The 14,146-nt window shown below is 41.5% G+C and overlaps 1 protein-coding gene across 2 annotated transcripts in view; it reads left to right on the forward strand.

Annotated features, from left to right (window-relative positions):
* The window catches only part of LOC138447740 (complement C3-like), a 2,843,165-nt gene that overhangs the window by 240,330 nt on the left and 2,588,689 nt on the right, over window positions 1–14,146 (forward strand). For both annotated transcript variants that reach the window (XM_069604045.1, XM_069604046.1), the window contains exon 6: window positions 165–247. In XM_069604045.1, coding sequence (XP_069460146.1) covers window positions 165–247 — 83 coding nt within the window. The remainder of the gene's footprint in view (window positions 1–164; window positions 248–14,146) is intronic.

Here is a 14,146-nt window from a genome sequence, read left to right on the forward strand (position 1 = left end):
TCACCTATGGTAAATAATGGTTTGTGCATTTGCTAACATATACACAAGATGAGCAAGGTTACCTGAAGGTTGCACCCTCTTGAGCCAACATTTCAGAATTCTATTTGAGTTAAGTTTCTGTAAGCATAAGAAAAGGAGAATGAGACAGATTTCTTGTTTTGCAGCTTCGGAGAGTGGAGAATTGTTGCTAGATTTGTGGATGTTCCAGAAAAGGAGTATGCTGCGGCGTTTGAGGTGAAAGAATATGGTAAGTTAGAACCTTTATAACCATTTGACTGAGGGAATGGAGCGGCATTGTGACACAGTGGCTCAGTTACTGCAACCTTTATATTAGTGTGCAACCGATGCCCCTCTTGAGTGTTGGCCAAGTGGTGCCGTGCCTTGAGAATGAGTAGCTGACACACTGCAATTGCCATTCATAATTGTCAGGCTTTCTCAAATCTGATGTTGTCCCCGGAAGCTGCTGAACCCCCGCAGTCCCCTTTGGATGCTAACCTCTTAACTGGTATCAAACAGTTCAGTTGAGAGCACCCCCAAGGGAAAGGGGGAAAATGGGACAAAATAATAAACTTCAGGTTTTGCTCAGCTTCTTTATCTGTCAACCTGTTGGTGAAAATAACAACAAATTCACTTTAGTCACTAACCTTTGAATTCCTTGGCTCTGACTTCTCGTTATAATATTAAGTAAATAAACACAACACCATACCTGATTATCCTCTGTGAATAACTTAGAGGACGTGTGTGTGAATTCAAATGAAGAAAACAGAAAAATAGAGTCTCAGATGCTCTTACTAATTTCTTCAATTCGGTTGTGAAAAAGCTGCTAATCTCTCTCAGTTTAATGAGTTAATCTTCAAGCAGTTCCAATGTCATTTACCCAAACAACCCGCTGGAAATATTATACATGTAGTTTGTATTGATGATTTCTAGCTGCTTCAATACCAATTCCAAAAATGACACTCTGGCTATTCAAGTTAAAATGGTTTGTTTCCTGAATATATAAAAGTGTTCATTAATTGGATCTTTTGCTGGCAAAGATGATCGCTCATAAAAGAAGCGTTCTTTTAACCAGAATATGCGCATGCGTGAAGATATTGTTTACTCCTTCTAAAATGGAAGCGCACAAAAACAAGGAAATGAGTTCAAAAATGAAACTGGCATGGGCGCATGCGTAAATGAATAGTATTCCACTCTTCTTAATATGAAGTGTTCAAACAGGAAGGAGAAAGTCCTCAGTTCCGGACACTAATCCTTGAAGAGGCAGCCCAGTGATGATCACGCGCCAGGTTAGAATGTTAGTAAATTAAACATAACGCTTCAGAGTCGCGTGGCTACCACACTGTCACTTGCGCAGACAGTGTAAGATTTCTAACGCTAGTCCGACGCTAATAAAAGCACTGTTACCGAAAAAGGGTACAATACTCAATATTTTATACGGCCGAAAAAACACACGACGCTAAAATGATAAACAGACCTCCACACTCCAACTAGCCAATTGCAAAAAATGTGACGCAGTTCAGTAAATTTAAATACAGTTCTAGAAGTTCAAAAATAGATTCATGAAAGAACGAAATGAACTACTATTTTAACATAAACTAATAAAAACAGGAACAAGTTAATTAATGGAATTAATATTTAACTCCTGCTTGAAAATCACAAAGATCCATAAAAGATAATGAATTCACTTAGCTTGCTTCTTTCTTTCACCGGAATGTTTTCTAAGTTTCTTCTTAAATCTCCAACACTTTCCAGAACCAAAATAACTAATTTTAGGCACAAGGGCCTAACTAAAGTTTTCTAAATCTTAAGAGCTTCAAACATAGGACCTTCCAGCTGGGCTTCTGACAATGAAAGGCGGTTTAGAATGTTCCAACAATGCCTTTCTGTTACTTCTGACCAATCACTGATCCTTTTGGAAGTCTCCATTTTGACTTGGGAAGCTCTCCACACTCTGCACAGAAAGTTAAGGCCCAAACCATACTTTATGTTAATCATATCCTCATTCTACCACATTCAACCAAATCCCACGAAACCTGACAGTACCCCCCCCTTAATGCCCTGTCCCAGGGCCAACTTTAGAAGGATACTTTCTATGAAATTTTGAGACTAATTGTGGTGCATGCACATTCACCTCGTCTTCCCATGTACGTTCCTCAGGTCCGAAACCTTCCCAGTCTATTAAATATTGTAGTTTCCCTCTTAACCTCCTGGAATCTACAATTCTTTTCACCACAAACTCTTCGGATGAATTCTCTAACTGAACTGGTGAAGGTGGATGTACAACTCTAGTCCCCGGAATCACAGGTTTTAATAGACTAATGTGAAAAGTTGGATGTATTTTCAAGGAAGTAGGTAGTTTTAACCGTACTGACACTGGATTGATTATCTTTTCTACTTTAAATGGACCTACAAAACGTGGAGTAAATTTGTTTTTGCCCTTAATTCTCAAATGTCTCGTCGAAAGCCAAACCAAGTCACCAACCTTATATTTAGGACCCAACCTCCTTTTTTGATCTGCAAATCTTTTGTACTTCTGTTTACTATCGAAAAGTACCCTTTTTGCTCTTTCCAAATTTTTTCTCATAGTTTTTAATCGAACCTCAACTCCAGGATTTTCTGACTCTTCAGTAATTTCAAAACTTAAAAACCGTGGGTGAAAACCTCTTCCAAGATAAAATGGAGACATGTTAGTTGAATCTTTAGCACAATTATTATAAGCAAATTCGGCAAGCCAAATCAAATCCACCCATTCTTCCCCTGCCTGTAGATAACACCTCAAATACTTCTCCAGTTCTTGATTTACTCTTTCTACTTGTCCATTGGTTTCGGGATGATAACCTGATGATAAACTGACTTCCACACCCAAATCCTTACAAAAAACCCTCCAAAATCTAGAAATAAATTGAGGACCTCTATCTGAGATAATTTGATTAGGCAGACCATGCAGTCTAACTATTTCTCGCAAAAAGACTTTGGCCAAATTGTCTGCAGTAACCTCTCCCTCCATTGGAACAAAGTGAGCCTCTTTTGACAAGAGGTCCACCACAACTAGAATAGATGTACAACCCTTGTCACAAGGAAGATCTGTAATGAAGTCCAGGGAAATTGTATGCCAAGGACGAGGTGGAATAGGCAACGGCTCCAACAACCCGACTGGTTTTCCGGTTTGACTCTTCATTTGAGCGCAAATAGCACAAGTTTTTACAAAATTTAAGATGTCCTGACGCATTTTTTCCCACCAGAAGCTCCTCCTGACCAATTCTAGCGTCTTTCTAAAACCTGGGTGTCCGGACAGCATAGATTCATGACAGTCTCTTATTACTCTCTCTCTCAATTCCAAAATAGGTAAGTAAAGTTTATTTTCAAAGAACGGCAATCCTTTCTCAATTTTTCGAACCGGATCCTTTCGGACCCATTCCTCCATTTGTGCAATTGACATGGACTTTCGAACTTCTTCCTCAACATCCTCAATTTTCTGTATTCCGGCAGAAATAAAACAGCATGGATCGATAATGGATATCATCTCCTTTTCTGATTCCATCTCACTTCCAGGAAATTGACGTGATAAAGCATCAGCCTTTCCATTAAGCCTACCTGGCTTAAATGTCACTACAAAATCGTAATCAGCAAAGAACAATGACCATCTTAACTGCCTTGGTGTGAGAGTCTTGGCTGATTTCAGAAAAAGCAAATTTCTATGGTCTGTTAACACAGTCACTGTATGTCTTGCTCCTTTTAAAAAATGCCTCCACTCTTCAAAAGCAAACTTGATTGCCAATAATTCTCGATCTGAGATCGTATAATTTTGTTCTGCCATAGAGAATTTTTTAGAATAGTAAGCCACTGGATGAAGTTGTCCGGTCTCTCGATGTCTCTGAGAAAGAACAGCCCCCATGGCAAGATTCGATGCATCCGCTTCTACATAAAAAGGCTGAGATGGATCTGGATGAATTAAAATAGGGGCCGAACTGAACCTTTTCTTTAATTCTTGAAATGCCTCCTCTGCCTCTGTCGACCACACAAATTTGGCACCTTTCTTTAAAAGTTTTGTTATGGGAGTAATCAATCGAGAAAATCCTTCAATAAATCTTCTATAAAAATTCGCAAAACCTATAAAGCTTTGAATTTCTTTTACTTTCGTTGGTGTTGGCCAATCCGTGATGGCTTGAACTTTGTTCGGATTCATCTCCAATCCCTTGGGAGAAACAATGTATCCTAAAAATTCCACTGAATTAGTATGAAACTGAGATTTTTCTAATTTAGCAAACAAATGATTCTCTTTGAGTCTTTGTAGAACCTTTCCCACATGAATTTTATGCGACTCTAAATCCTGAGAATAAATCAAAATATCATCAATGTATACTACTACGAATATATCTAAAAAATCTCTTAAAATTTCATCCATAAAGAATTGAAAGGCAGCTGGAGCATTGCATAAACCAAAAGGCATCACCAAGTACTCATAAAGCCCAAATCGGGTTTTGAATGCCGTCTTCCACTCATCACCCTCCTGGACTCTCACCAGATGATAGGCACCACGTAAATCTAGTTTGGAAAAAATTGTGGCTCCCTGGACCTGATTCAAGATTTCCGAAATTAGAGGGAGAGGATACTTGTTTTTGATTGTAATTCTATTCACAGCTCTATAATCAATGCATGTTCTGAGAGACCCATCTGGCTTTGGTACAAAAAATAATGGAGATGCGGCTGGAGATTGAGAATGACGAATAAAACCTTTAGCCAAATTTTCTGCAAGGTACTCTTTAAGATAATCATTCTCCTTTTCAGTTAATGCATACACTCGACTACTTGGTAAAACCGCCCCGGGCTCCAAATCAATTTTACAGTCAAAACTCCTATGTGGAGGTAATTCTCCTGCCTCCTTTTCATCAAACACCTCCTTGTACCCTTGATAACACTCCGGAAGATGTCCTAACACCGCTCCTATATTATGTCCTGTAATACCTGCATCAGTCAGAAAAAAGGAAACCAAACCTTGTGTTTCTTCCCTCCCAGGATTACCTTTCAAAAGGCAATTTTCTAAACAGAAACTAGACTGTAATTCTACCACTCGCCTACTCCAATCAATTTGAGGATTATGCAAGGTTAGCCATGGCATGCCTAAAATTATTTTCAAAATTGGTGTATCAATTAAATCAAATGAGATTTCTTCTCTATGACCTCCAAGTAATTCCATAACCAAGACACCAGTTTCATGAGTTATAGGACCTGATGAAAGAGAAGTTCCATCTACAGCCCGAACTTGTTCCACAACTTCCTTCCTCACTAGTGGTATTCCCAATGCCTTAGCTACTCCCCAATCCATAAAGTTCCCGGTGGCTCCTGAATCAATCACTACCGGTCCATACCCTTTCTTTTCCTCCTTCAAATACAAGGATACATTTACAGTTATATGTGGAACCGCTGACTGAACTGTATTTGCAACCTGCTGTGCTTTTCCTCCGGCTGATGAAAATTTTTTGGGTGTAAAGGGACAATTTCCTAAAAAATGACCGCCCCTACCACAATATAAACACAAATTATTCTCACGCCTCCTAGTTTTTTCCTCTTTTGATAAAGGACCTTTTATTCTAATTTGTTGATCATTCACCCTTGGTTTCACTTCTTTACTACCCACCTCAAGCTTTGAACGCTCTCCTCTAATGACTGACCTCACCTCCCCCTGAGTACAACGACGCCTTTCTGCTTTCCTTTCACTTATACGATAGTCCAACTGAACTACTAAATCAATCAATTCCTCACAAGAAGAAGGGCGTTGGACTACACTGGACAAGGCATCCTTCAACTCCTCCTTGAGGCCTCTATAAAAAAGAGAAGACCTCTTCTCTGCTGGCCACTGGGATTCTAAAACCAAAGACCTAAACTGTGTGATATATGTAACCAAGTCTCTGTTTCCTTGACGCAAATCTAATAATTCACCATCAATTTCTAAGGACATTTGTCTTTTATCAAACATTTTCTTAAATTCTTCCATAAAAAGAGAAACATTTTTTAAAGATAAACTCTTCTGCCTGACCAATAAACCTGCCCAAGTAGAAGCCTCTCCAGATAAATAAGACATCATAAAAGTAACTTTGGAAGCATCAGAAGGAAATAGTTCGGGCCTACTAAGAAAGTGCAACTCACATTGGGTTACAAATGTCTGAAATTTACTTGAATCTCCGTAGTAACGCTCTGGAGCTGCCAAAGGTACTGGCATAACTAATGCCCTAAAACCTCCCTCTGCCCCATCACCTCTACCCACACCTCTCTCCTCACCAACCCTTACCAATTCCGGGGGAAATTCTTCTCTCCCAATTCCCTGCGTCTGTGCCATCTTTTCACTTAACTCATCTACTCGTTGTCCTAATTTTTTATTCTCTTGATATGCCACCTTTAATTCTTCCTGTAATTCCCTCACTAAAACACTTAACGCTTCCATTGAGAACTCGGGGTTCATGACAGCTTAGGAGGACTATTTTTTCTGGCCTTTCATACTGTCAGGCTTTCTCAAATCTGATGTTGTCCCCGGAAGCTGCTGAACCCCCGCAGTCCCCTTTGGATGCTAACCTCTTAACTGGTATCAAACAGTTCAGTTGAGAGCACCCCCAAGGGAAAGGGGGAAAATGGGACAAAATAATAAACTTCAGGTTTTGCTCAGCTTCTTTATCTGTCAACCTGTTGGTGAAAATAACAACAAATTCACTTTAGTCACTAACCTTTGAATTCCTTGGCTCTGACTTCTCGTTATAATATTAAGTAAATAAACACAACACCATACCTGATTATCCTCTGTGAATAACTTAGAGGACGTGTGTGTGAATTCAAATGAAGAAAACAGAAAAATAGAGTCTCAGATGCTCTTACTAATTTCTTCAATTCGGTTGTGAAAAAGCTGCTAATCTCTCTCAGTTTAATGAGTTAATCTTCAAGCAGTTCCAATGTCATTTACCCAAACAACCCGCTGGAAATATTATACATGTAGTTTGTATTGATGATTTCTAGCTGCTTCAATACCAATTCCAAAAATGACACTCTGGCTATTCAAGTTAAAATGGTTTGTTTCCTGAATATATAAAAGTGTTCATTAATTGGATCTTTTGCTGGCAAAGATGATCGCTCATAAAAGAAGCGTTCTTTTAACCAGAATATGCGCATGCGTGAAGATATTGTTTACTCCTTCTAAAATGGAAGCGCACAAAAACAAGGAAATGAGTTCAAAAATGAAACTGGCATGGGCGCATGCGTAAATGAATAGTATTCCACTCTTCTTAATATGAAGTGTTCAAACAGGAAGGAGAAAGTCCTCAGTTCCGGACACTAATCCTTGAAGAGGCAGCCCAGTGATGATCACGCGCCAGGTTAGAATGTTAGTAAATTAAACATAACGCTTCAGAGTCGCGTGGCTACCACACTGTCACTTGCGCAGACAGTGTAAGATTTCTAACGCTAGTCCGACGCTAATAAAAGCACTGTTACCGAAAAAGGGTACAATACTCAATATTTTATACGGCCGAAAAAACACACGACGCTAAAATGATAAACAGACCTCCACACTCCAACTAGCCAATTGCAAAAAATGTGACGCAGTTCAGTAAATTTAAATACAGTTCTAGAAGTTCAAAAATAGATTCATGAAAGAACGAAATGAACTACTATTTTAACATAAACTAATAAAAACAGGAACAAGTTAATTAATGGAATTAATATTTAACTCCTGCTTGAAAATCACAAAGATCCATAAAAGATAATGAATTCACTTAGCTTGCTTCTTTCTTTCACCGGAATGTTTTCTAAGTTTCTTCTTAAATCTCCAACACTTTCCAGAACCAAAATAACTAATTTTAGGCACAAGGGCCTAACTAAAGTTTTCTAAATCTTAAGAGCTTCAAACATAGGACCTTCCAGCTGGGCTTCTGACAATGAAAGGCGGTTTAGAATGTTCCAACAATGCCTTTCTGTTACTTCTGACCAATCACTGATCCTTTTGGAAGTCTCCATTTTGACTTGGGAAGCTCTCCACACTCTGCACAGAAAGTTAAGGCCCAAACCATACTTTATGTTAATCATATCCTCATTCTACCACATTCAACCAAATCCCACGAAACCTGACAATAATCTTAGATATTGGATTGTCAGCAGTTTTAGGGAGTATTTGAGAAAGTGGTTGTTAGGGAGAATTCTCATAAATGTGCTAATTCTCTTCACCTTAGAGACCTCCAGCAACTTTGCTGGATTTTGAGGACTTGATTTTTTTAACTGCAGTGGGAGCCTTTTTTCCCACTGTTTCATGTATTTTGATGTGTGTTTTATTCTTGTGTTCTTTGATTATGGAGTTTTAAGATAACTCCATAGGCATCTTTTAATGTGTGTTACACAGCAACCTCAGTGCAGTAACACAGGGATGCCTTTTTAGACTTCCCAAAGGTTTAAATGCCTTATCTGGGATAAACTACTTTTTCCCAGAAAATGTAAGATTAAATTGACTTTACTAGTCTTTTTGAATTCCTAGACCCAGAACACACTATCTTCCTATAGAGTGCTGGAGCGGTTATCTAGTATCCCCTGTGTCTAGAAACTCATGTAGCAGTCAAATGCTACCCTTTGCTATCGAAATGGCTGGTGGCAGTGGTTTTACAACAAACTACCATAATTCGCCCGACCGCGAACAGCGGTAGCTAAAAAGCGTGGGAGCCATGTTTTTCAAGATGGCGCCTTAAGCCCCTTTGTTTAAGCAGGAACTGGTCTTCTTTTTTTGCCATTTATTTTTGTAAAGGTCCTTCTAGAGTTTGTCTCTGCGTGCCAAACCAAGTTTGGTCCCTTTGTTTCTATGCCTTTGGTGGACTTCCGGACTGAAGAACGTCCCTGGCGTCTGAGTGTCTGGGGTGTGCAGGAAGTAAGGGAGGTGCCTGAAACTCCCTGTGCTTAGTCTCCTATGAGACCCAAATGCACTCTGGCGTGATTGGCAGCTAGGCTGAAATGAAAGGGAGAAAACTGTTTAAAAGGTGAGTCTCTTGGACTGGAAAGCAGAGTCGACCACTGGAACGAAAGAACCGAAGACGAGCTGGAAGAGGACGGCTGCTGCAACTCCTGGACCGTTGGTTTGCCTGGTGAAGACCTGCTGCAAGTCCAAATCGCAAAGTTCATCTCGACGGAGAAGCCCCTTCAAGGACGACTTCTTCCTTTGAGTTGGTGGGACCAATCAATTCATAAGCCACCTGGATACCATTCTCTGAGCTGGTTAAGATTAACCAGGGGGAAGGACACCAGCTTGTGTGCTTGACGACAACTACTCGAACCGAAGATCTTCCATTTTGCCAGTTTGTCTGACTCGTCCCCGTGCAGTGCAGGAGTCCCCCGACGTCATCCCTCTTGTTCCCACGACTGAGGCTCAGGAACAGTGAGATCTGCAGGAACTGCCAGGAACCAACGTCTTCAGCTGCATCTTTTCTTCATATTAAGGTACTGTGCCAACCCGATTGAGAGAACCTACCTCTCGCTGTGAAAGTTCATGAAACCTTCACAACTTGCAGGCCTAATCAGCTTGTGACCCAACATATGATTCTTTTTCGTACAAACTACTTCTGAGAACATTGGCAAAGACTTTACCGTTAACTACAAGAACTGCTCTTTCCTATGCAAGACATTAGCCCATCGAGTATTGAACTGAATCGAGTCCTCTATTGAACTGAAACTATTTGCACTGCCTAAGACAGTATTTGTGATCTATTCTATTAACTTGTGCCTTTTTACTCCCATTCAAAGTAACTGAAATGCCATTTTGCTCCTATTTCAGGGAAGCCTAATTTACACAGAAACCTATTGGTTTGGTATATTTATGTATGGTATTAAGTTGCCTCCCTCTAGTGAATGTTTTCTAATTGACAGTGTAATAAATTAATAAGTGTTTTACCAAGAAACCTTGATGTCTACTTGAATCACTGTGATTGTAAGACCTCTGTGTAACATCCTTGTACTGCTCACATTCCCTCTTGAGATAAGCCTGTCTGCTCAGCTTGCTACCACAAAACAGTGTAGTACAGACTTATACCAAAGGTTGGTTTTGCTTATGTTTAGTGCTTACCTGTCCAGACATGCTACCCAAAGGGTGTCCTTTTTGGCAGGGAAGATGGCAATGTCGAGGTATTGGAGCTTGCCAGTCCATTCCCCTGCTCAGCTCCCTTGCAGTGCTGCAGCGCTCCCGTGTCCCCCTTTTATTTAGTTTATATATAGCTTGCCCTTACTTGGCCTTATCTGTTGGTTGCAAGTTGACTGTTCCACTATTAACCTTCTGCACCTATGTATTTTGGGTTTTATATAGCACAAGCCAACATAGGGAACAACAGATTGCTGTACATGTCTTTACGGGTTACTTATGAGTTAAGGGGGGGTTACAGTATGTGACATGGGATATTCTGGCCATGTGGGTGGGATGTTCTCAGGTAGGAACTGGTGTAGGAACCCTGTGGGAGACTGCACAAGCTTGTCCTCTTGGTATTAGGTAACCCACCTTTTGGTATAGGTCTGTACTACACAAGTTGGTAGCGTGACTGAGCAGCCAGGCCTATCAAAAGAGGGGTCAATGTGAGCGGTAGAGCTGTACAGATGAAATCAGTCAATACAAGTAACCAAGTAACACTTACACTCTCAAGGTTTCAGTTATAGATATATATTTATTTATTTACTTACACATCAAGTTTTAGTTAAGCAGTATGTAAAAAGGCCGATTGTTTGTAACAGTCAAGCAAACTTTGGAATCATTTTACAAAGTCAATAAAGTTGGTGAATACTCTTTGGTCATGCAAATACGTTTCTTCTACACCCTGAAGGGACTTCAATAACAAGGATAATATTGCATTTATCTTAAACACCAATATACTTTTTTAGGGGGGAATGGTTAAGGAAATAGAAAGGTTAGAACATACTTTCTTATAACATGAAGTCAGTTTGAACTCTCTAATGAAACATAGGTAAGCCTTTCCCAGCAGTAAAAGTGTTCAACAAATTACAACCTATCAAGGGACAAGCAATGCCAAAGTCACTCGATTAGAAGGGTGCCTTTAAGGAGCCAGGACAGCAAAAGTCAATTGGACAAAGTCTATAGTTCTGATGCAGTTCTTGGATAAAGTCTTTCACAAAGTAAGATAGTTAAAAGAAAAGATCACTGAAGGGACACAAGATGTTGAACCTCTGCAAAGGGAGTTGAAATCAACTCAAAAAGGTTAAGCAAAGGCACTTCTCAAGTGAGAAAGCACGATTTATGGCAATAAGGTAATACCCCAAACCCCCACAGTACCTCTGGTTCGAAGTAAGTGTTCCAGCTGGATTCCGCCTTGCTATAGACAAGCAGACGCTTGTTCCTAGGCCTCAGTCGAGGGGAGAAGAGGGAGGACGTCTGGTGGGCTCCTGTGGCAGTACTCTGGAGAGGCGTTCGTCAGCTATGGATTTTCTTAGATTCAGCAGCTCTTTGTGGTTTCAGCACCTCGCAAACAGTACTGATGCTGAACGAATATCCCCGGTTGAACGAAGCTCCCAGAGCCTTATGAGGCTCTGGGAGCTTTTGGCCGGATTCGTTCTGCGGAAGGCGTTGCACTCGGTAATGGGCACTCGACCCCAGGCATTGGGCTTCTGCAGCACTGGAGAGGCGCAGCAAGTTGGGGATTGCGCCAAAGTGGAGTTTGTCTCTGGCTAGTTTGTCCCACCAGCCCAACGGGAGAAGTCATTCTGTCCAGAGCTTCTCTGTCCTTGGGAAAAAGGAGGTCAGCACAGCAGCAGGGCTTCACTGGGCACTTCGAGGTCCAGAAGGTTGCAGCAGGCTTCTCTTCATGATTTCTTCTTCGGATGTTTCTCCCACTGGTCGACTCTGCCTGTACTCCCAAGAACCTCGCCTTTTAAGCTTGTTTTCATTCCTTCACAGCCCTAGGCTGTCAATCACCCAGCAAGGACAGCCAGCCAGCCAATCGGGACCGATTTTGTTCAGGCACACCTAGAGACAAAGGACAAGGTTGTTTCGGGACCCTCCCTCACTTTCTGTCCTTCCAGAACTGGATCAAGGGGTGGACTTCAGGGCTGAAGCCTGCCAAAGGCAAAACACACAAAGGGCTCAAACCTGTCTCAACTTACACAGTAAACGCCATGAAAGACCTCTTAAACAGAAAATGGTGAAAAAAGAAGACAGGGGCCATTTCGACAAAATGGTCACCCATGGGTGCTGTACTGCAGCTGAGGGTAGAGCCTGCGGTAAAAATGCATACTGGTAGTTGAAAGTAAATCTCTGCCACCAGCCATTTAAAGTGGTAAGGGTAACACAAATGTTACATGTGAAAGTAGGATAAGGGGCTACTAGGTAAACCCTTAGCACTCCACATAAGATGGTGTGTGCTGGACCTACAAAGTAAAAAGGTAAGTAAGATCAATTTCACCTTACTATTCTTGGGAGCAGTAGTTCACCCAAGAAAATGTATATAAGCCTTAGGAGAAATCTGGGGGACTTCTCAGTGACACTGCACTAAGGGTCATGTGTGTCGCTATACAAATAGCAGATGCCTATGGAGTTTGTCAGACTCCAAAAACAGTGAAAACATAAAATCCTAGACGGGGGAAAACACAGGAGGGAGTGAGAAAAAGGTCCTGCTTGCTAAGGAGTTAAAATTAAATAGTCCTAAATTCAGCAAAAGAGCTAGGGTCTCTAAGGTGGGAGGAAATTAGCACAGAAATGAAAATTCTCCCTAACAGATGTCATGCAACAAATGCACAAAGCCTAGGTAGCGCCTAGGTATTGTCTGAAGACTATGGTGTTAAGTTCATTCTTGGTCTGCAAAAGTGTTGGCGCAGTCTGGATTGCCACAGGGATGGTGTTCCAGTAGACAGGAAATTAGAAAGTGAAGACTTCTTTTATGTTGTTTTCCTTGCAATCCAGTTCTGTCCCAAACTTAATGATGGTCTGTCCCACCTGAGCTTCAGTGGTTTACTGGTAGGCAGGTAGGTGTGAGAGTGGTGAAAGCTTACAGGTAATGCAGACAGCCCTAAAGAGTATTCTGGCTGAGATGGGAAGTTAGTGCAGCTCGCTTTGAATGGCAGAAATGGGGTAACATTTCCTGTTTCACATTATGAGCCGTGTTGCGGCTTGTTGGACTGGAGAGATCAGGTGTGACCCGGTAAGCCAGTGGGGAGGAATTTTCTCCATTCAATGAGGAAGATGAGCAGGGCCCGTACTGTGGTTCTGAAGACGTTTGGTGGAAAGAAGACTTTCATCTTCTGGAGGAGAGTTAGATGATAGCAGGCGGCTTGGCTATTTTTCGTATATATGGCGTTGGAAGGAGAGAGTGCTGCATACGCAGAACCTGAGGGATCCAGCCTTAAATGGTATCCTCCGTAGATGACATGAGGGTTGTGATTGTCTTCCAGTCTTGTATCCAGGCTAGTCAATTCCTGAGACTGTCATGGGTACCTATTAGATTTATAGTGCTGAATCTCTGCCTGATGCTCTCCACGCCTTGATAGCATTCAGCTGTATGCATCTAAACCACAGAAAAATGGAGGTCCTTCTGTTAGGGTCCCCACACTATATAATCTCATTTTCAGCAACAGTAATATGGCCTCCACTGTATGGAGATGTCACCAGGTGAAATGGACACCTGGAGAGGAGGATGTAGGGAATGCGCTTAAAGGGTGGGTGATCAACTTCTCCAGCTCAGCTTTTGGGCTATGGAGGTTTTGCGCTTCTTCTGCTAAAGTCCCTGGATATAAGAGACATTATCTATAACCAAGAAGTAAAAGTCTATGATACCTAGTGCTGTGACGATGTCCACTGCCCTACCTGGCCCTGGAGTTAGGGCATAGGGTGGGCACTGGGGCCAAGCACTACCACCTGCACCATGCTGCTGGGCCAGAAGAGCTAATCGGGGGATCCATCAGCCTACCTCACCATTCCCAGAAAATAAAGCAGAGGGCAGTCACTGACTATAGGAAATGCCCCTGGAATTTATTCAGATCCGACCTCCAGTAGTTTGCTGGACCATGATCCCCACTTCAGGTAGCCCATAAGGACCAGACAGTTTTAAAGTCTTAATGCAGCTGGCACACCTACCTCAGTGGAAAGAGAGAAAAAGACTCCCTGAGGAAGGATTGCATTCCTGCATTTTCT

The sequence above is a fragment of the Ambystoma mexicanum genome, chromosome 3q (genome assembly GCF_040938575.1).
Source record: "Ambystoma mexicanum isolate Mex_15411 chromosome 3q, UKY_AmexF1_1, whole genome shotgun sequence".
In the NCBI taxonomy this organism is placed as follows: domain Eukaryota; kingdom Metazoa; phylum Chordata; class Amphibia; order Caudata; family Ambystomatidae; genus Ambystoma; species Ambystoma mexicanum.